Source organism: Globicephala melas, chromosome 15 (assembly GCF_963455315.2).
Source record: "Globicephala melas chromosome 15, mGloMel1.2, whole genome shotgun sequence".
Classification (NCBI taxonomy): domain Eukaryota; kingdom Metazoa; phylum Chordata; class Mammalia; order Artiodactyla; family Delphinidae; genus Globicephala; species Globicephala melas.
The window spans coordinates 8,536,952-8,559,471 of record NC_083328.1 but is presented as its reverse complement, the minus strand read 5'-3'; the positions used below and the strand labels follow the sequence as shown (position 1 = coordinate 8,559,471).

General features: G+C 51.1%; 2 protein-coding genes across 9 annotated transcripts in view; one reads left to right on the top strand and one right to left on the bottom strand.

Annotated features, from left to right (window-relative positions):
* Positions 1-7,809, bottom strand: part of STYXL1 (serine/threonine/tyrosine interacting like 1) — a 64,114-nt gene extending 56,305 nt beyond the window's left edge. Inside the window, exons 1-2 of one of the 8 annotated variants that reach the window (XM_030872034.2) lie at positions 6,935-7,102; positions 6,488-6,654 (exon numbers count right to left, since the gene is read on the bottom strand). In XM_030872034.2, coding sequence (XP_030727894.1) covers positions 6,488-6,507 — 20 coding nt within the window. In that variant the 5' untranslated portion in view covers positions 6,508-6,654; positions 6,935-7,102. Of the gene's footprint in view, positions 1-6,487; positions 6,655-6,934; positions 7,117-7,722 lie in introns of those variants that run through there. The other 7 variants (XM_030872038.3, XM_060285186.2, XM_070043688.1 and 4 more) reach the window with 7 other exon arrangements.
* MDH2 (malate dehydrogenase 2) lies at positions 7,143-20,814 on the top strand. Its single transcript, XM_030872033.3, has 9 exons — positions 7,143-7,357; positions 11,139-11,307; positions 12,837-12,920; positions 13,414-13,523; positions 14,902-15,027; positions 17,653-17,730; positions 18,566-18,665; positions 19,007-19,158; positions 20,494-20,814. The coding sequence occupies exons 1-9, from the start codon at positions 7,292-7,294 to the stop codon at positions 20,623-20,625; spliced, it is 1,017 nt and encodes a 338-aa protein (XP_030727893.1). The 5' UTR covers positions 7,143-7,291; the 3' UTR covers positions 20,626-20,814.
* Positions 20,815-22,520: the final 1,706 nt, after the last annotated feature.

Sequence of the window (22,520 nt, the reverse complement as noted above, 5' to 3'; positions counted from 1 at the left end):
TTTTAAAAAAAAAAAAAAAAGAGCTGCCTCACCTGCTGGTAAACTTCAGGAGGGTAAGTACAGTCCTGAACCTAACGGCACACTGCTGAGAGAAGACGCACCCCTGTGAGCCGTGATGAGGAGGGCCACTAGCCCCGGTGGGTGGAGGACCGGACGTAGCTAACAGCCCTTCCAGCACTACTCCAAATTCTGAAAGGTGGAAGACGTTCTGGGCTCCACCATTTGGGCCCTAAGAATATTCTGATGTTGAGCTTTTATATAGAACCATTAAACAAATGTCGATGAGGTTTTGCAAAAAGTATTTTTCTTAGATGAATTCCACTAAGCCGATTTAATCCCTTAATTGATTTCCTATATTTCACAGTTAACCAATTCCAATTTTTTCCACTTTCAATTTTGTTTAGCCAAAATTATTTCTCCCAAGATCAAGTCTTGTTTCCCTGTGAATTTTACAATAAATATCTGATTCCTTAATCAGATTCTTATTGTATCGGATTTTACTGAGTATGGTTTCTGTCACTGTGAGTTTCATTTGTAATGATTATTTCTACCAAGTCCCATTTCCTGGTGATCTATTCAAAACAGTGGAGCCAGGATGGCAAGTTTAAGACATCCCCCTTTGGGCTCTTTTAGCACAGCACAGCTCTTAAGAGACTTTCAGTGCATTTAGTGCAATAGCTCTTGCAAGGGTGATGGGGCAGGCAGGTGGGAAGGGAGGTCAAAGGGAGCACCTCCTGGGGATCTGGCTTCATAGGGTGAGAGGATACCAATATTCCTATGAACTGACCCATCTGGGAAATCCACACAGATTTTTGGGTGGCGAGGAGCCACCTACTGCCAGGAGAGCAGGGTGCCAGCACAGGCCTCATCTCTGCACACTGGACACCCACCAGCAGGAAGGTTCTTCACCCTCCCTGTAATGACCTGGCCTGAACTTCAACCTAGGGGGCTTGTGTGGGGCTCTCTCTCCGGTCCAGACACAGCTGGGCTGGAGAGCTCAGCTCCAGTAAAAGACCGTGTCTATCTTTGAGAAGGGATGTTTCATTAGGGGTCATCATAGCCTGAGACTAAGGGGAAACTGGCCAGATCCAGGCCTTCTTGCCTCCTTATGCCTGACCAATTCCATTCTGACTGATGGCGTCACTGCCAGAGGCTGGGCCTGACCCCATCCTTCTCACAGGTATTCCAGGGTCCTGAGAGCTTGGTCTAGTGCTCAGGCCCAGACAGTCCAGGTGGACACAACTGATGGGCATTTGCTTCTAGTGGAAAAGAGGCATCACTCAACACTCCTGGAGAAGTCAGACCGTAAGCTTTACTCTGGGTTCCTGGCTCAGGCTGAGCAGGGACCAGAGGACTGCACAGATATGAATCAGGGTCCACAGCCAACCCCACTATGCCCTGGTTCTGTGTGGGAAACTGAGGCTGTGCCAGGATGACCCAGGATTAAATACAGTGACAGGCATCAATGCTCTCACCTGTAAACTGAGGCAATAATACACCCTGGAAAGGCTGTAGGAATGTTATGTTGAAATAACAAACATAAATTGCCCAGAACTGGGCCCAGCACAGAGCAGGAGCTTAGGAAACAAATTCCTTTACTCCTACTTTCTCTCTCTTTTCAATTTCATCTAGGAGTCTCCGGATGTCCAGTAGACAGAAAGCACCATTCAGAGAAATCTCAGGCCAAAGACCAGAGCAGGAGCTGGCCAAGTTTGTAAGCGGGGGGATCCAGTGATGCTGCCTAAGGGTCAGGTTCCTAAGGGATCTGGTAGAGTCTTTCCTCAATCCCAATCAGACACCTTCCTTGTGGCCTGAACCCTGACAAAGCTAGAGGACACAGTCACAGGCCGCAGCACCCCAGAGCTGTGGAGGCTGCAGAAGTGGTCCTGAAACCATTTCTCAGCTCAGAGAAGCTCCAGGTCCTGTAGCTAGTGAGCACCAGTATCTCCAGAGGCCCAGACTCAAGCCACCACATCCCTGTCCCTTGTCTATCTTACCTTCATTCCCATCGCCCCAAACCTAGACCCACTACACCCCCAAGAGGTACCCTAGTGGTCCTGGGAGGGTGACAGGCCTACCCATGCAGCAATTCACATGTCAAAGGTAGCGGCTAGCGAACTGCTACACAAGGCTGTGTGGCCACCAGGTCTGCTCTCACCTCCTCCAACTCTGTCTCCAGCACTTGCTTCTCCTCTGCTCAACTGGGCTACGCCCCACCTTCTGCACCTGACACGGGTTCTTGGACATGACCAACCTCTGGATTCAGCTTTGTTCTCACTTCCCTGACCTCCAGCTGGCCTGGAGGACTGCAGGCTTTGCTCCCGACTCAGATCTGCCACCATCGGCGACTCTCAGCTCTTGGGAGCTCCTTGCCAGCAGCTTCTTGCTGCCTCTGCTGTCACCAGTCCACCATCTCCTAGTTGCTCTGCTGGCATGTATCTTGGAAAGCCACACCCTTTGACTTCCAGTTGGGCCACAACTGAAAGTTAAGCTATATATCTGAACAGTTCTGTTTTAAAATTTTATGTCCCCATTTGCCGATATTCTAGAGACCCTAGAGGAAAATAAAGCAAACTCTCAGGCAGGTGGGATGATTACCACCTTTCTAATTCTTCATTTTATCTCCAGGGATCTGAAAGGAAAGATTTGAAATACTGCACTTTGAGGTACGATTTTAGGGTTGAAGAGAAGGTAGGTTAGCATAGAATATGTGCACCTAAGAGCAAAAACCTGACAGCTCGACTGTGGCCCCAGCCTATTGTAAGGAACAAAATGGTCAGTATAGGTGCACGTGTGTGGCTTGTGTGGGGGTGTGGCAAGGAGGACATCAATGTATTTCTATACTGTGTATGAAAACATGCAATGAAGAACTAGTGAAATTAATCTATGGTGATAGAAGTCAGGAAGTAGCTGTCTGGGGAATGGGGCATGAGGGAACTTTCTGGAATAATGAAAATGCTTCTATAGCTTGTTTTGGGTGGTGGTTAGAAGACTGCAAACTGTCAAAACTATCCAACTGCACACTGAAGATCTGTATACTGTACTGTATGTAAACTATATGGCAATAATTGCTTTTAATCCCCCGTATAGAACCATGTGTTTGTGTTCAAGGATACAAATGTGTGGGTGTGTGGCCCACCCGTACATCCGTGAACTTGGTGTGGGGTCTGGGCTGTGAGAAGCCACATGAGCTTGGGCACACAGAAAGGACACACTGCAAACCTTCAGCTGGGCCCCCAGAGCTGCCAATGAATCCTTTCTCACCGTTCCTGATTTTCCCAGCATTTCCCCAATGGCTACAACTGTTATCCAAACCTCCTCACCATGCAGCAACCTCTCTCATTTTCTAGGTCTTGGCTGGGAAGGCTAAGGCCACGGGATGCAAACCGCCCTACCTCACCAACTGCCCGCTGGGTGCCCTTCAAGTTTCTTCCCAAAATCAAAGGGATAAGTGTCCTCTGACCTCATCTTTTCCCACCTAATCCTTTTCTCTCTTGACTTCTAGCATCTCAAAGCTCTTCACCTCTATTACAGCCTCTTTCTCCCTGATTTCAAATATTCACAAGTCTCAGCTTTCTTGAAGCAGTTCACGAAACCAGAAAGAAAACCCCTAGAATAGCTTGGCCTGTGCCCTCTGAAGCTTGTGCAGGCATAGAGGCTGGTGGTGGGCACCTGCCTGGAAAAATCGGAAGCTGGTTAGCTGTTAGCAAAGAGCAGCAGCTGCATTTTAAACAGCCTACACCCCCAGAATTTGATGGGGTGAAGGATACCTATGTGTCTCTTGTAGACCAGATGTGGGCCAGGCAGGAGAGAGGGCCAACTAGAAGCAATCTTAAAGGGACTTTGCCCAAGAGGGCCACTTGGACAGACAATGGACCAATCTCAGGTACTGGAGGATTCCAGAAAACAGGGGTTGAGGGAGCAACTGGAAACAGCAAGGCTGAGGTGTAACCACCCAGGTCAAGGGGACTGCAGGTAAGAGAGACCCACAAAAGCACCACATGGAAGTGTCAGCCACAAACTCCCATCAAGCTCAGAGAATTCTTACTAATGCCAAATGGACCCTTCCTGCCCCTATCTTTATTCTCACAACCCCCTCCACCAACACTGATGGGCCTGAAGCCTCAGTCTTCAGGGATGAGGGGTAGTGAGGAAGTAAGATGGAGAAATGGAGAAGACAACCACTCTCCACTCCCAAGGTGGGAGCCTGAAGCAAGCTCAGGAGGGGAAGGGGAGCAGCTTTAACACTGACTTAAAAGTTCAGAGTTTTGACTATTAATGTGAACAGGACATTTAGGCTATTGCAACAAGTCTGTCCTGGTGGCTTGATGTAATCCAAGGGCAAGCAAAGATTTAGAGGAAGAATGGGGATGAAGACATACAGCCATTTTCTGACTGCACTAGGCTTCCTGAATGAGGCTGTGCATGTTCCCTGTTAACAGTTACACTTGCAAAGCAGGGCATGGTGCCTGGTACAAAGTCAATGCTTGATACGGTAGCTGCTAAGAGTGTTATGAACCATTTTGCGATTTAAAGGGAAGCAACTAGGAGCTGAATGAGAGGACGTTTTTCTAACAGTCAAGTGGCTGGGATGGCCCGAGTAGAGGACTTGGGAGGTAGTGACTCCCCGCCGTGGAGATGCTGACAGGGGCTGACTGACTTGCCAGGGGGGTGGGAAGGAGTTCCAGCCCCAGATGTGGGAGTGAGCACACGAGAATGTGACTCTAGTTTCTCTCCCCTGGCCTCAGCTCTCCCCTGGCCTCAGCTCTCCCCTCTATAGGGATGACTTCAGCCCTGGCCTCTCTCAGGGGTTTCAATCCCATATTTCCCCTTGGAGTAATTCCCCAAGTGTCCACTGATATTTCTATATGGACAACTCACCATCACTTCCAATGTAGCCCATCTAAAACAGAACTCTTTACTTTTTCTCCAGCCAGCTCTCCTTCCACACACACCCTGAATTCCATTTCTGTACATATACAGTTCTCTCAGGCTGGTTTCCCACATCACTTCCATTTGTTTCTTAAACCCAGATGGGCACAAACGCTTATCAATTCTTCCCTCTCCCTCATTTGGCCCCACTTCACCATTTCTAAAACCATCACAGTAACTCAGATATTTATCATCTCATTAGATAGCCTCCTGAACAATCTCCCTGCCCTGCACATTTTTCCCTTGGAACTTTTTTTTTTTTTCCCCTTGGAACTTTTAACACGCCAAAGTCAGTCTAATCTTCCTCAAACACCGTTCTGGTGGCATCACAAAAGCCTTTGATAAACACCTGTTTCCCGAGGAATAAAATACAAACTTCTCAGCTAACATTCAGTTAAGTCCTGCACAATCTGGGTTTTCCAGCCTTGTATCTAAAACCACTCAACTCTCCCAAAATTCAGAAACCCACTCTCAGCCTGGTCAGATGCTGGACAATAAAGAGATGAAAGAACCTGACTGTAAGATGCTTTCAGTTCTAGTGGTAAGATAAAGGGGTAAACAATTAGAGAGAACACAGTGATAAGATAAAGAACACTGTTTGACCTCATGTCCCCTCTCCAACAGAAATTATCTGTTCACTGTCCCTTCCTCCAGGTTTGTCTTTGGGCTCTTTTCCCTTTCTTTCTCATCTGGACACTTCCCATTGTTAAACGCCCAGCTCCTAGTGCCCCCGCTTTGAGAGGTCCAAAGCCCAGGCAAGGATCTCTCCCTCCTGTGGAGGTGAATGGTCCCACTGAGAAACTCCTGCTCTTCCTTTACATCTCAGCTTAGATGTTTCATCCTCCGAAGTCCTCTCTCACATGTCCCCCACCTCCACCCCAAATCTGGGGTAGATGGACCTCCTTTGTGTTCCCACAGCCCCTCGTAATTTTCCTGGTGTTAGCCATACCATGCTGCTTGCAGTCTACCTGTCTCCCCACTAGACTCTGAGCTCCCGGAAGGCAGAAAATGTCTGGATCTTGTTCATAGTTGAACACCCAGCTCCAAGATTGGACTGGCACATCTTAGTAGCTCAATAAACAAGTGGAAAGGAGGGAGGAAAGAGTAAGCCAGCACCATGCACTCCCTCCTACGGATACGTTCTTCAGCACCTGTGCTAACTGTTCTTTTCACCGCTGGTTCCCTGACCACTGTTCCCAGGGAAGCGGTCACTGGTCCCCCCCACTGGGTTTGTACACTCCTCTAAGGTTAACAACCTGCAACACACCTCCCTGTCCCACTTGACCCTGAACTTTTTGTGGGCAAGGAATTCTCTGTATGCCCAGAAAACAGCAGTGGGGCACATGAAGCTTATAAGGATACTGATCAACTTAAATACGCTTCTTGTGAGGAGAAACCGTATCTTTACTTTCTTTCTGGTAGACTCTGAACGAATCCACTTAACTGAGCTCAGCCATGGTTTCTTGGTCCCTAAAGCAGAAACAGTGTGGCCGGGTTCACAGCACGGCTGGGCAGACCGGAGGGGCAGGGACTGGGTGACTTCGCAGGTTATCACCTGTATACCTGTTTCCTCATCTGTAACGCGGGACTGCTTTCCTGTAAACTCGTAGAACAGTGTCTCGCGCCACGTCAGTGCTCAGGGTCGGCCATTCTTGGTAGAGGTGTCTCTAAAGCTTTGTAAACTCTACTAGAAGGTCCTGGGCACCAGGAGGGACGACGACACTGGCGGGTGGACGGGGTGTGTGCGACCGGGGTGGGGAGGGGTGCACGGGAGTGACTGATTAGAGGAGCCTTCATCCTCCACCCCAACCGCGGGACTCTCAACCTCCCCTCCCCCCTTTCCTTTCCAGAGCTTTCCAAAGCTCGGAGCCCCTCCCGCCTCCAAGGACAGGAGGGGTGGGTTGGGCTGAGCTCGGGGGGGCTCGGGCCGCACCCATTTTGTCGGGCCTGCGGCGCGACCTCAGCCGGTCTCCCTATCAGAGCCTCTGTCTGGGGACCCCACCTGCAAAATCGCTCCTCTAGGGCTCTTCCAGCCTAAAGCCTGTCTTCTTGCACCTCTCGGGTGCTGACTCTCCCTCCCACTCCGACCGCGTCTCCCCGACAGGCCGCACGGCGCCCGACCGCACAACGACCCACCCCACGACTGCGCACGGAGAGCGTCCCTCCGCCGGCCTCCGCGACAGTCCGGATGTGGCCGAAATACCGCGAGATCTAGAAGGTGGGGTGCCGGAAGCCAGGCCACTCTCGCGAGGCCAGGTGGAGCAGAGCCGGGAGGCTCGGTGCAGCGTGGAGGTCGTTGGAGTCACTGTCTTACTGCCAGCTCCTTCGCCGACCAGTCCGCACCCCGCCCGTCTCAGCCATGCTCTCCGCCCTCGCCCGGCCTGCCAGCGCCGCTCTCCGCCGCAGCTTCAGCACCTCGGCCCAGGTAGGTCCTGCGAGGGGCTGCCTGCAGGTGGAGGCTCCCCGACCTAGGCCACGTGTGCTCCTGGCTCGCGAGCAGCCTTGACCCCCGGGCCAGCCTGGACCGCAGGGCCACCCGGTGCTGGTCCTCGGCTGTGGCGTCCTGGGCCGGCCCTGATACCGGGCAGGAGGTGTGGGGGAGAAAGCCCAGGAGTCGGGGGTGGGAAAATAGTCCAGCTGGATTCAGGACCGGGGCGCTTCTCCGAGTCTCCCAGTTCGCCCCCGAGCCCCCCAGAGGGTCTACTCTTGACCTGTGTTCCTTCAAGGTGGAGAAGCCAGGGCTCTAGGGCCGAAAGTAACTTATTTTCCATAGTATTTTGAGAGACTAACCTCGTTCTTGCAGCGTCCGTACAAGCACTGTGTAATTTTTTTGTTTGTTTGCGGTACGCGGGCCTTTCACTGTTGTGGCGTCTCCCGTTGCGGAGCACAGGCTCCGGACGCGCAGGCTCAGCGGCCATGGCTCACGGGCCCAGCCGCTCCGCGGCATGTGGGGTTTTCCCGGACCAGGGCACGAACCCGCATCCCCTGCATCGGCAGGCGGACTCTCAACCACTGTGCCACCAGGGAAGCCCCTACACTGTAATTTTTAACTCCATAGTGCAGGCAGGCAGAGATACCGAGGGCAGAGCATTGGTCCAAGGTTACACAGTGTTTTGGCCAGAGGATTAAAATTCAGCTCTCCTGACCACTGTCAGTGACTTTTTGGGATCATCAAGCCTTTCCTCTAAGAACCTGAAGACTCTGCTTCCGCTTGAGGACCTTTTGAAGGCTCCTTCCTGCGGTGGGCGGACTGGGTCTGCCCCCGGGTGTTGTTAACTGCGCGGCTTGGCCTGAGACTACTTAAGCCTAAGCTATTTTTAGCCGTCTTCTAGGGCAGCGATTCTCAAACTCTGTTGTCGGAATCACCTGAAAGCTGGTAAAGATCAGAGGCCGAGGCTCATCGAAGGAGGGTAGGACCTGGGCCTCCGTGTTTTTTTACCAAGTTCCCCAAGTGATTCTAATACAACCAAAGTTAGAATCCAGGAGATGCCCACATTGCCTCTTGAAGTGCCACACCCTAAAAGGGAGGTGATTATTAAATGAGGTTCCACATTTCTTACTTAGCTTTTGTTCTTCAGATCAGTTTCCTGTGCATTCAGTTCATTCGAAAAATAAATATACGAATGAGTACATTTGAGTATCCGTGTTGCCCAGAACTGTGCTGGGTGCTGCAGGTGATACCAGGATGAGTGAGAAGTGGCACTTAGGCCAACAGTGAGTAAACAAACGTAGGACAGGTGGAGGTGATGAAGATTGATGCTGAGGAGTGGGGGAAGGGAGATTAACTGCAGGTAAGACAGTGGGATTTGCTGATAACGATTTCATGAGGTGTATGGAGAGAAAGAGGAACATGGAGAAAACCAAGGCTTTGGGTTTTGGAGTTGAGATTTGCTGAGGTTAGGAAATACTGCTAGAAGAGAGTGATTGTAGGGGGATGGGTATCAGGAGCTCAGATTTGGATGTGTTGAGTTTAAAATGCCTATTGGACATAAAGGTGGAGTTGTTGAAGTATATAAGTTTATAAGTCAAAAAGATGAGCTTGAGCCAGATGGTACATTGGCCTAGGGAGACTTCAACCTCAGTGTATCTATGTCTTTCCGTATGTACTAATGTACTAATATGTATGACACAAAACACAGAAATTTAAAAACCATAACAGATTAAAAAAAGAAAACTTAGAAGTGAAGGAAGTGTTACTATACATCCATTTTCAAAGCCCCGTTGCTAAACAGTGTGCTGTTGACAACCACTCCTCAACGTGGAAAAAGATACGGAGTTTGGAAACAGCTTGTTTACAAAGAGATCATGAGCTAACCTGCAGTACCAAAGATTCTCATCTCACTGTAAAGATATCACCACTTACAAGTTATGTTTTTATAAATATTAACTAAGTTGATGAAACCTTATAATATACAAACAATAACATCACCTCGTCACACTGAGAGCAGTCCCCTCTTCCCTCTCCCTGTGTTGGGTTCATCTTCTGTGTCACGTGGGACTGATTCACTTAAGGACCCTAATTGAGAGCACCAGGTCAGTCTGTTTCTTGGTAGAGTTTAATTCTTCACCTGATTGATGAAAATAAAGACACAGCCTTGACATTGACATCCTGCACACCAAGGGAACTGTCTTATGCTCCCCACATTGGAGCCCTGGTCAGCCTTGGGAGCCAGGCTGAGTAATCTGGGCATGAGGAACTTGAGAAGATTTTTTACCCAAGGAAATGATTAAAACTTTGAATTTTTGGAAGGGTGGTTTAGAGGTGGAGCTGAGGACCTAAGTTAGATAATGGAATCAGGATGGAAATCGGGGGGCAGATTGGGAAGATGTTTGAGATGCCAAGTCCTTTCGTGTCCTAACTGGGTGTCTCCAGTAAGGGAAGAAGCAGAAGATAGCTCTAAAGTTTTGAATTTGGGTGAACACGGATGCCATTTGGGAACAGGAATGGGAGAGGTAGTAAGGACAAATTTATTTACACAGTTGGGTTTGTGGGACCAGTGGGTATGCCTACCAGAACTGGGAATGTGGAGTTGGAACTTGGGAGTCCCTAGGATTCGGGACAGGATGTGGGAGTGATAATTGAAGGTCTGGAGACGGGTGAGATTGCCAGACCTCAGGTTCTGGGTTGGTCCAGCTAGTTTTCTATGAAGTCAAGGGTCCACCTTTAAAGCACCAACTTAAAAACAAACAAATGAAACCTGAATTCCAATCTTAGATGTAATATATGCTTTTTAGAGTTTTAGTTTCCTCGAGCAGATTACACTGTGTGGTTGTTTTGGTTTCGGCTTGAGTTTTGGTTTGTTTGGTTTGATTTTTGTTTTTGATAACGGAAGCCTGTTATTACTAGCATCCGTTGCTGTGGAACACAGTGTGCAGTGATAATGTAAAGACCCAGAGTACACGGCTGCCCTAGAGGACCACACGCCATGCTTTGCATTCTTGTGGCTGCTCTTCTCTCGGTTTGTCTTCTTCCCTGGCAGCTCCCTGCCTGCTTGCCTGGGATAGGCTCCCCTTCTCATTTGTGAGTTTAGGTTAGAAACAGCCTCACTTGCAGTGGTTAAGAATCCGCCTGCCAATGCAGGGGACACGGGTTCGAGCCCTGGTCCGGGAAGATCCCACATGCCACAGAGCAACTAAGCCCGTGCGCCACAACTACTGAGCTTGTGCTCTAGAGCCCGTGAGCCACAACTACTGAAGCCCGTGTGCCATAACTACTGAAGCCTGCGCGCCTAGAGCCTGTGCTCTGCAACAAGAGAAGCCACCACAATGAGAAGCCCGCACACTGCAACGAAGAGTAGCCCCCGCTCACCGCAACTAGAGAAAGCCCCGTGCGCAGCAACAAAGACCCCATTCAGCCCAAAATAAATAAATTTATTTAAAAAATAATAAAACTGCACATTGAAGGAAAGCCTTCTGTTACCAGTCCAGGTGGCGGTTGAGTGAAGTTTGCTCCCCTTTCGGAGGGTACAGGAGTATGCCCCTGACTGTCACAGCATCTAGAGACATGAGTTCTCCCCCATTTTCCTAAGGCAAACCTCTGAACTTCAGAAGGAAAGGGGGCCTTTGGAATGGTAGGAATACGATCGCATCTTCATTTGGTACTGCTGCAATAAAAAAGACCCAGCACAGTACTCTGCAGTTTATTACCATGTGAATCCTTTTAATGCTGATTCCATCTTCACAGTCCTCTCTGTGCCTCTTTCTAGAACAATGCTAAAGTAGCCGTGCTGGGGGCTTCCGGAGGAATCGGGCAGCCGCTCTCACTTCTCCTGAAGAACAGCCCCTTGGTGAGCCGCCTGACCCTCTACGATATTGCTCATACGCCCGGAGTGGCCGCCGACCTGAGCCACATAGAGACCAGGGCGACAGTAAAAGGTATCGAGCACGCCGGCCCTGGAGAACTTACACCTGTCCTCCCCCGTCGGCCAGGATTCAGGTTTAGAGTGAGATGCTTGAGTGAAACTAGGTGTTCAGACACTTGGGGTTTCCATGTTCATTTTAGAATTAAATTTTATATATTATTGCACCTTTTTTGACTTGAGTGTACAAAAATTTAAATAGTGTCTTTGAGAATAACAACGGTGGTCTCACCTTCCCATTTTTAATTTTTTATAATTTAACAAGTAATATGAGGATGGGGAAGAGGCAGCCTCGTGCAGGGGCGTGGGGGCAGTGAGAAATGCTGCCAGCCGCTCCCCACCTTGGGCCGTCCCTCCACCCCAGGGTTTCCTCTGCCAGCTTCTTCAGAGCATGGCCACCTTAGGAAAATCCAAGGGACATCTAGCTATGTCATCCAAGAAGTCACTCATAATTACATATAATTATATATATCCTGTTTATCTTACCTTCACATTATAGCAGCATTTTTCCATGTCACCAAATTCTTGGTAAAATCATTTTTAAAGGTGTACTATAATTTATCACTTACTTATTATTATACCCACAGTGTTGTCCATTGGGCTGTTTCCTGTTTTGCTCTACTGTAAATAGCTAGGCTGTGTAAACATCTTTATCTTTACATCTTGTTTCTTAGAATCCTTAAAAAAAAAGAATCCTAAAAGTAGAATGAGTAGGTATGACTATTTTAAAGCTTTTACTATAAAGTGTCAGATTGCTGTGCAGAAAACTTGTACTGCTTTCCGTCTCTGCTGTCACTGTGAGACTGTTTGATGGTGTTTGCATGTATCTTCATCTGGTGTAGACAGCACAGGAGATTGACTGACTGTCAGATCATTTGTTCGTGTGCCTTCCGTGGTCCCTCTGAATTAGTTCGCTCATTTTCTTTTGGGCTGTATATTTGCGTTTCCGAAAGCTCCCACAATAAGGGAGAAGTCAAATCAAAGCAGATTTCGGCTGATTACCCCGAGATCTTTGAAAGTGGACCTTTTATTCCTCGGATGATAGGAGTAAACAGAATGGATGCTAATATTTCGTCCCTGCTTCTCAGCACGGGGCTTTTCTCTCCTGGCCTCCACCGTGCCTTCTGATCTGACTCCGAGAGAGAGCTTTTGTTAGGATGACCGTGACGTGGAATAAGCAGCTCTTACTGGGAGCCGAGAAGGACTGAGAAGTGCTGGCGAGTTGGGTTGGATGAGGAAAAGCAGCCGACTTGGCTGATTCTGTGGGAACCTGGATGGTTACTCTGTTCCGAATCGGGGCTGGGCCAGTGAGGCTGGAGGAAAGTGGAGTGAAAGAGACTGTCCTGCCAGCCGGTGTCATCAGGCCCACAGTGGTAGTTCTCCAGAAGAGGAACCCCTTCATGGGCGGTCCTTCCAGCCTGTCTTGAGGCCTGTGGCCGGCCTTGGACTCAGGTGGGCCCGTCCTACCCGGGCTCTGTCCCCACAGACGTGCTGGCCTCTCCAAGTCGGAAGTGGTGAAATTGCTCACGTGGGTGTTTTTTCCAGGTTACCTCGGACCTGAGCAGCTGCCAGACTGCCTGAAGGGCTGTGACGTGGTGGTGATTCCAGCGGGAGTCCCAAGAAAACCAGGTGTGTGTTGAACTCCTTGCCTAGCATCTCCCCACAAGTCAGCTGAGGATGTGGTTTTCCGTGGAAAATGGATCTGGTCAGATCTCTGCTGCAGAAAAAATTCCAAAGGCTCCCCAGTGCCTGTGGGGTACAGATGAAGCCCTCCACCTGTCCCTGGGTCCCCTCGCCCAGTCTCATTGTGCTCTGTGTGCACTTTTTTTTTGCATGCAAGGCCCTTTCCTCCACCTGCCTCCACCTTGGAAGCTGTACTGGTCCTTGGTGATGCTCCTCGGGTATAAGCCCCCTCATTCCCCTCCCCACGCTCCACCCTCACAGACCTCTGTCTTGGCACTTATCACACTGGGCCGTTTTCCCTACAAGATGGATTTACTTGAAACAGGAACCTTGTCTCACTCATGTTTGAATTTCCCATGACAACAAATACACACAATGTGGTACACGTTTGGAAATTCGTCCTGTGCTTTATGAACACCTCGAATTGGATTGTTCTCAGGCATGACCCGGGATGACCTGTTCAACACCAACGCCACGATTGTGGCCACCCTGACTGCTGCCTGTGCCCAGCACTGCCCCGAGGCCATGATCTGCATCATTGCAAATCCGGTGAGTGCCGGCTGATGCCGCGTGAAGGTCCGCAGTTAGCAGAAGTGTGCTTCTGTGCTTAGAGGGGGAATAATCAGGTTCATGTGCTGAAATGGATAAAGTGGATGAGCTAATAAAAGGCCCTTAAATTTATTTCCTAAGGATTCCTTCTGGCATAGACCAAGTGAGTTTTAACCTGGTTTTCCCATCGACCGTGTGCCTTTGGGCAGATCGCTTCCCCTCTCGGTATCTTAGTTTTTCCACCTGGAAAATAAGCCCATTCCTGAGGCTGCTTCATCCGTGACTGTGGTAGCCTGTTAACTCCTTTTCCTGTGTTCTACTCGGGGGTTGCAGTTCCTGCTTCCTAGTGCCCCCTCCCTCCTCACACTCACACATGGTCCCGTACGCAGCCCCCCAGGCCCTGTTTGCTGCTTTTTGCAGGAAGCTAGTTCTTCAGTTCAGAAACTCCGGGTGCTGTGTCCCTCCTGAGAAGTTGGCTGTGGCTCCCACGCCCGCCCTAGCAGGGCCTCAGGTTGCATTTGACAGCAGCCCTTCTGTTCCTCCCTGCTGGTTGATCTGGTCTCGCGAGTACAAGAAGGATCTGGGTGGAAGTGCAGTGACACTGATGTGGACTCAGGAACGTGGCCGCTGATAAACACGCAGAGCTTGTGCCCGTGGCCTCTGAGAAGAGGATCCTGCCCTTTCCAATCAGCTAACCTTTCCTCGGGGGCAACTGGTCAGAAGATCTTGGGGGGCTGATTAACCGGTGCCTAATATAAATCTCGCTGTTTTTGTCTTGTTTTTATTCTTTCTATGTACCAGGTAATGTGTTAAGCCCTTGCCATGTATTAAGTCACTTAATCTTCACAACCACCTCATGAGGTAGTTGTCTCCCGTTTTAAGAAACTGAGTTCTAAGGAGTTGAGGTAACTTGGCCAGAGTTACGGCACAGAGTGACAGAGCTGGGACTGAGCTTGTAGCTTGTAGCTTCTTGCTAGGCTGTCTTTTTTTTTTTTTTTTTTTAATGGCCATTTGGGCTAAGTCCCAGCTGGAGCAGAAGGTGCCTTGTGGATCCTCTATCACATTTTTAAGTTGATAGTCGAAGGGTCACGTGCATGTTTGAACTTTGGGCTCGGAGGCCGCCAAGGAGAAGAGTGCCTCCCCCAGCGAATGGTTTCTTCTTTCTCGTGGCGGGGAGAAGCCGCAGTCTTTTAGAGTAGGGGGCCTTCCATCGTGAGGGTCGCTTATCAGCTTAGAGCTTGTTCATGGTCTGACGAGAAGATTTTAATGTGACAGCTTAGAGCTTGTTCATGGTCTGACGAGAAGATTTTTCCTCCTGTCGCGAGGCTCTGCTCTCAGAACACAGGCAAATTGTGCCCCTCTCTCTTGGATTTACTAGGTTAACTCCACCATCCCAATCACAGCAGAAGTTTTCAAGAAACACGGAGTATACAACCCCAGTAAAATATTTGGGGTGACAACCCTGGACATTGTCCGAGCCAACACTTTTGTTGCAGAACTGAAGGTAAGAGCTGCCTCGGGCATCTTTCAGGTTCCCTTTCGGAACCTCTCTGGCTATTCTTGGCTCCTTTATGGGCCTGGAGGACACCGGGGCCCTTACAGGCCACATGTAACTGGAGGGTTTAAATGTCTTTATAGCTCGCCTCCTTGGTGGGAAGCAGCTTGCGCGGGGAACGCAGACAGCAGGCCCCTGCGGGCTGGAACCGGCCAGGCTCGCTCTTCTCCCTGCTGTAGCAAGGGTTCGGCTTTCCCTGGGTTTCTCACTGGCTAGACTGGGTTGTGCTCTTCGTGTTCATCGGCTCGGCTCTGAAAACTGGTCCTAACAGGTTTTACCCGCTAACCATTAGACAAATGATAAAATCAGCAAACACGAAGAACTTGGGAAAGTCCCTGAAATCATGTCAGAATTCTTGTCCCTGGTCTGTGTTCTGACTCCCTGGGTGCCTGCAGTGACTTACCTCAGTTCTGCTCCTGCTGGCTGCCTGCTTCTTCCTGAGCCGCCAGGCTTGTCCCGAGGTGGGTGTGGCACCGGCGCCAGGTCTGGAGTCCTCGGTACCTTTCACAGTTCGCTGTCTAGTCTGTTGGGTTATGGACCCAGCAGAACCACTTCCTCTGGCCCAAATAAGTGTCCCTCCTGAGCTTCAGGCCATTTTTCGTGAACTTGTGGAAGAGGGGGTCCTCCCAAGTCGGGAATAATTGTCGTGCACACAGCTTAGTGAGAAGGGCGCACGCAGGACCGTTGACCTTCCTCTTCCTCCCCTGCACCCAGCACTTCTCTTCTAGGGTGTGGACGGTGCGGTGCCCTGCTGCAATTCACGCTCTGGCGTGTTCCTCAGGCTCTGCTCTCCGAGTGGGGTCGGATCCCTGAGATGTGGCCCCGGGGCCTGGGAGCTCTGTGAGTGAAGCGGAAAGAGACACTTTAATTCCAGAGACAACTGAATCACCGTTTCAGTGCACGTGTGTTTAGACTGTGGTTGGCTTTGAGTCAGGAAAGGCTTTGCGGAGCGGGTCTTGGTGAAGCCGAGTCTGAACGCACCCAGGCCGGGAGGCGGGGGTTCCAGCTTCCCGAGGCACACGCCCCCGGTTCCTGGAAGGAGCAGTGCTCGTTCTCTTAGGGCTCCCGTGGTGCTGCCAGCTCCAGGGGGAAGCACGCGTTTCCCCTGGGCCCCTGATCCTGCTGCAACAGTAGATACCTGTGGCTAGTTGAATTAATTATAATTAAATTAGAAACTGTGGTCCTCTGTTGCACCAGCCACACTTGAGATGCTCCAAAGCCCCGCGTGGCTGCTGTGTTCCCACAGAGAGTTCTGTCAGACCATGGAGGCTTGGCCTCGAAGCTTTGCCATGTGAGGTGGGGAAGCATGTCTCCGCCCTGGATCCATCAGTTAAGGAGTGTACCCTTTACCTCAGGCTGCCTGGCATTCTGAAAAGTTCCTGGATTGCATGGAGGGTGAAAGGCTGCCCTTAACCTCGCAGCCTCTGGCTCCCCCCTCGGCCGCCTCTACCCCTGCCTTCCACTGCGCTTGCCCTTTGCACTTCATGCTCTGCTGATGGTACCTGCCCTGTGAACCCCCAGGTCTTTGTTCTTTCTGCTCCTTTTGCCTAGAGTACGCTTCCCTTGGTGGAGTCCTGCTCCTTCCCAGATGAAGTTAGGTCTGCCCCAGGAGGCCTTCTCTCAGGCGCCTTCCAGAGCCACCCTGTGGCTGGCTGCACCCTTCGCATTGGAGCGTCTGTTTGTATCTGTCTCATTTTGGACAATGAGCTTCTCAAAAGCAGGGGCCCTTTCTGTTCGTGCCTGTGTCCCTGGTGACCGGCGTGGTGCCCTGGCCTGTAGACACTGCCGTGCGTGTCCGTTAACGGTGCTGCTGGGTCTGCCCACCCTCGTGGCTGGGCTCCCCAACCTAGGCAAGGCTGGTTCCTAACTTACGGTGTCTCTCCTTAGCAGCTGCAGCATCTGGGGAAGGTGGCAGCATCTGGGGACTGCTCACCCCCTCCCGTTACTCCCACCAGCTTCTTTTTTTGGCTGTGTTAAGAAGTACCTGGTTTGCAGATTCTTGGGGGCCTCGTGCCTCCGGTTTAACAAATGAATCAGCCGCCCAGCAAGCCCCACTTAATGAACCTTGGCGTTGTGACCCCTTTCAACTTGGCTTCCTTCTTTCTGTTCCAATCACTGTTTGAGTTGACGGACTTCTCACCCCTGGGTGTTCTGGAGTCTTGCTCTGATACGAGGTGTTTGTTCTCTGTAACAAAGTGTAGGCACGTAAGTCTGAGCTAAGGCATGGGGATGACATCAGGTGTGGGAAAGAGGATTTGTCATCCTCTGATTCCAAGAAGCTGTCGGACTGATGGGAACCAATTGGGACCCTTCACGAAGGCAGTTTTCAGCACATTTTGAAGGGAAAGCCTCGGAGTGACCTCACCAGACACCGAGTTACTCACTGCATGTGTTGAAACTGCAGGGGGCGCCTAGTGGGACATGTGAGCAGGGCTGGAGTCAGGCGGCCTCTTACCTGGTTTCCAAGTTCTGTGGATTTTTCCGGTATTGGTGCTTTAGGTGCATATGACGTGTTTTACACTCAAAGTGCTTGTTAAAAGTTAATCAGGCTTTCTTTCCACTTTCGGTGACCAGGGTTTGGACCCGGCTCGCGTCAGCGTTCCTGTCATTGGCGGCCATGCTGGGAAGACCATCATCCCCCTGGTCTCTCAGGTGCGTGTGTCACCCTGCCCGGAAGCCTCAAGACCACGAGCACAGTTCAGAGGTTCACTTTGGGGCCCTCAGATCAGGCTGACACGGATCTCACCATCTGTTGTTACTTTGAAGCGTCCACAGCTGTGGGAGTGAGTGTGGTCAGAAGGTGTTCAAAAGGGCCAGCTCCTACGCAGTGAAAACTGCTGGTGGAAACATCACTGCCTTCCTGATTAGGTCAGAGCAGGCAAAGCTGCTTTGTTTAAAAATGAGGAGAGACAAGGTAAACACCACTGAGAATAAGATAAATCACCTCATAACCTCAGGAGAAAATACTGAGGAAGCACCTTTTAAACCTAAGTTGATGGACATCCTACAAAGCGAGCATTCAGTACCCTTGACAGATGTCCTGAAGGCCAGGGGAGGACTGAGGAAGCAGTCAAAGGCGAGATCCCTGGGTGCTGGTGGGTCCTGGGCAGGACCCTGAACAGAAGGGACGGTAGTGGAACAGTCGGTGACACTTGAGTAAGGTCTGTGGTTTAGTTAATTTCCTGTTCTTTATAACTGCACTGTGGTTATGTAAAGTGTTATCAGGGTAAGCCGGGTGAGGAAAATCTTTCTGCTATTTTTACAACGTTTCTCTAAGTCTAAAATTAGTCCAAAATAGAGAAAGTTTTTTTGTTTTTTTTTTAATGAGTAGAGAACTCACTACACCTCCCAACAAAGTCGGCTTTTTCTTTAAGGAAAAGGTCTTGATTTCCCACGTGGCAGCGATGCCAGGGCCCGCCGGGCGTGGGGCTGGGAGGTGACCGGAGCCTGGTCCTGCTCACGTGAGCCCTGTGACTTGCACTTGCAGTGCACCCCCAAGGTGGACTTCCCCCAGGACCAGCTGACCCCCCTCATCGGGCGGATCCAGGAGGCCGGCACGGAGGTGGTCAAGGCTAAGGCCGGAGCAGGTAGGCGCCCAGGTGGCCCCAGGCTTTTAGAGGCAGAGCCGAAGACTCGTGAGGGCCCAGCAAGGAGCGGGTCCTTTTCTAAGCCTCACGTCCGTCTGCTCGATAAGCAGCCCCCGGTCAGAGGGCAGCGCGGCTTGCTGGGGGGCGTGGAGTAGTGTTTGAGGTCAGCAGAGCTAATTGCGTGCCGTCTGCGGGTCTGTCACTTCAAGGGATGCTGACCTAAATTCCTGATGAGACTGGAAAGCTGGAGGTCATGCAGATGGGGTTTTAGCTGGCGGGGAAGCTCGTCTGGGTCTTACGGTCGCAGCGCTAGCTTGGCTGACCTGCCTTTGTCCTCCTAGGCTCTGCCACCCTATCCATGGCGTATGCTGGAGCCCGGTTTGTCTTCTCCCTCGTGGATGCGATGAACGGAAAGGAAGGAGTTGTCGAATGTTCCTTCGTTAAGTCCCAAGAAACGGACTGTCCGTACTTCTCCACACCATTGCTGCTGGGGGTATGTATCCCAGAGGCCAGGTCTTGGCCGGAAGGAGGAGCATTTTCTGTAGCTGAGACTCAGCAGCTGTACTCCGTGCGTTTGCTCCATGGTTCAGATTTCCTTGTGCAGTAACTGCATCTCACTGCCTGGCCTGTGCTGGACTTCTGAGGGTAGGAGCATCCCAGAAGCAGTGGCGGGGAGAAACCTCCGTCTGCGGGGGCTGACGGGAATCTCACGGCTCCAGCAGCCGGTCAGCAGCGGCCGCCTGGGTGTGTTTCCCAGTGAGACCCTCGCTGTGTCCTGAGGCGGCCCGCGGACAGCCCTCACAGAAGAGGCTTCCCCACACCAGGCCGTGCTGGTTCCTTCTCATTCTGACCTCAGGGCCTGCCGGGGCGTGCACACGTGTTAGACCTTCCAGCTCAGGCGTTCCTGGGCCCTGCTCCTCGTCTCACTGCTTTTCCTCCTTGAAATGCACTGGGACGGGGCCCTTCTAGTCACCTTGCTGGCTTCAGCCAGGCTGGTTTGGGGCAGCTCTCTGGTCTGCTTGACTCCTACGGAGTCTTCAGTGAGCAGGTTTCCACGTCTTAGCCGTGGGCACCCGCTGGAATCAGGCAAATGTGTGCTCGCCTTCCTCTCGTGCCCAGAAAGAAGCCCTTCCCACAGACACCCTGGTGTCCAAAATCCCTGAGACCGACACTGGTCTCCAGAACTACCTGTGGTTATAGCTCCAGAGCCAGCTGAGCGCAGGTGTGTGCAGCGTGGTGGGGCCTGTAGGAGAGGCCCCCAAGGCTGATAGTCCTGGTCAGGGAGGCTCCGAGGAGGCAGCCTGGGCGCCAGCCTGCTGTTTTCCTAACGTCCGACGTGTATCTCCTTAATTACGTTGGATTCAGGTGGCTATGAAAGTGTTTCTTCAGTCCTTTACCAACTTGGGAAAAAAACTAGATCCCAAAAGTACGCTCCGTATCAGGGAGAATAACTCAGGTGCTACTAATTATTGAGTTCTTTGTGTGCCAAGCAACCCACATGTGTCCTCACAGCCTCCTGTGGGGTCGATAAGGAAACACACTTGGCGGGTGCGTGACAGGTGCACACACAGTGAGTGCCAGAGCCCGGCTCCCAGCCCAGGGCTGAATGACAGAAGCTGAGCTCCTGGCACGGCTCACACCCGTCCGGCCCCGTCCTGCCCCGTCCTGCCCCGTCCCCAGGGTGTGCGGCTCCCTCAGCAGGCTGCCCAGGAGCCACCGGTTAGACAGGCGAGGCAGGGCTGATGAAGTTACAAGTGGGATTTTCTGTAACAAACCCATTCATGGAAACTTTCTTGTAAAATCTTACCACCTCCCCTCTCTCCTTCAGAAAAAGGGCATCGAGAAGAATCTAGGCATTGGCAAAATCTCCCCTTTCGAAGAGAAGATGATCGCTGAGGCCATTCCTGAGCTGAAAGCCTCCATCAAGAAAGGAGAGGAGTTTGTAAAGAACATGAAGTGAGAAGGCGGTTAACGAGCAGGCCGTCTCCGTAACTTATTAAGGCATCGTGTCGCTGTAAAGCCACTTCAGACACCGTGGTCTTCTCAGTTTGCTTTGATGATGAGTATTGTATTAGCAAACTACCCCTTCCAAATCGCGGGTCAGTCTGTCAGTGCATCAATAAAAGCAGGCTTTGATTTTCTTTTCCAAGGTCTCCAATTAAATACTGTGCTTTCAGAACCCCATTGGAGCTGACTGCAGAGTGTGTGTCTGACATCTCTTCCATCACAAATTAGAATCAGGTGTTATTTAAAAAGTAGCCTTGGGCTTCCCTGGTGGCGCAGTGGTTGAGAGTCCACCTGCCGATGCAGGAGACACGGGTTCGTGCCCCGGTCTGGGAAGATCCCACATGCTGCGGAGCGGCTGGGCCCATGAGCCATGGCCGCTGAGCCTGCACTTTCGGAGCCTGTGCTCCGCAACGGGAGAGGCCACAGCAGTGAGAGGCCCGTGTACGGTTAAAAAAAAAAAAAAAAAAAAAAAGACTGAAACATCATGGTCTCATCAGTAGCTTCAAGCCTGTAATCTTCATCAGTAACTGCTCTCCCAACCCTGCTCTTTGCACCATCGTGTCCCTCAGGTGTGTGAGCTGAAGGAAGGGCCAGCTTGGGTCTGATTCCACGGCGTCCTCTCGCCTGTGCGGGTGGCAGCTCAGTGGCCGACGCTGGGCCGCTGTCTTCTGTCGCAGGTTCTCTCTGTGTGGTTTTTCTGGCCGAGCAGACAGCACCACTGGCTGGACTTCGTCCTCTTCTGATCGAGCCCTGATATTCAGTGGCAATGACTAGCCAAAGCCAGAATTGTGAGGAGGGCTGGGCAGGGGCAGGAACAACCAAACCAAAACACCAGCTGCAGCCACAGGGCTGAGGACACAGGGGAGGTGGCTTCGTGTCTTCATCAGTGGCCAGAAGGGACTTTGTTGCATTAGCTGGGCTTAGGATACATGTGGGGAATTAAAGGAGACCTGATTCCCTTCGGGTACAGTTTGCTCCCCAGAAGCCGTGGCCTCTGAAGTGGAAACCGAGAGCTCAATACCTGAGAACTTTGTGACAACAGGTGATGACCTTCCGGTGAAAGGGCAGGTGGTGCTCGAGCTACGCCCAGTAGAAAGAGACCCATTTATCTGCAGCTTTTTTTTTTTTTTAAACTGCAGTGGATTTTATCAAGTATGACATCATTGTGTTCTTATATAAGTGATCATGTTCATCGCTTAAAAACTAAAATGTAGCCAAACACAGGAAATTATCTCCGATAATAGTATTTGTGCTCCTGATTTTGCATATTTCAAAAGTTGAGATAAAGCTGCTTGGGCCATTTTGCAACCTGTCCTGGTTAATTACTGTGTAACACACACAATTTAGTTGCTTTTAAGCCAGTATTTTATTACGTCTCACGATTCTGTGGTTGGCAGGGTTCCGCTGGAAGTTTCTGTTCCTCCAGGTGTGGGGGACTGGCTAGTCAGGCACGTGCAAGGTGATGGCTCCGGCGCATGGCTGCTGTTGAGGGGGTGGTGGGACAGCTGGGCTCCACGAGGCCCTACAGCAGGGCACGCAGATTTCTTACTTGATGGCCTGGGGTTCCCAAAAGTGCAAAAGCAGAAGCTGCCAGGCGTTAAAGCTTAGGCTCAGAACCGGCACGGCATCACGGTTGCCAGATCCTCGTGGCTAAAGCGAGTCACCAGGCAAGCCCAGGTCCATGGCGGGAGGGGCCTCAAGGGTCCTTTGGGAGCCAGCTCTGGAGATTCTCTACCACACGCACACAATTCCTTAAGTGTATCCGTGTCTTCCCATATCGCTTGTTTAATAGCTGGATGACCCTTAGGGTGAATGTACTATAAAACGTATTCCACTGTTGGATCATTA

Excerpts from the sequence above, each read along its gene's own strand:
- MDH2 (XM_030872033.3), top strand. The coding sequence starts at position 7,292 with ATGCTCTCCGCCCTCGCCCGGCCTGCCAGCGCCGCTCTCCGCCGCAGC. Across the intron at positions 12,921-13,413 it reads GGGAGTCCCAAGAAAACCAG|GCATGACCCGGGATGACCTG; the intron begins GTGTGTGTTGAA and ends GATTGTTCTCAG. Across the intron at positions 13,524-14,901 it reads TCTGCATCATTGCAAATCCG|GTTAACTCCACCATCCCAAT; the intron begins GTGAGTGCCGGC and ends TGGATTTACTAG.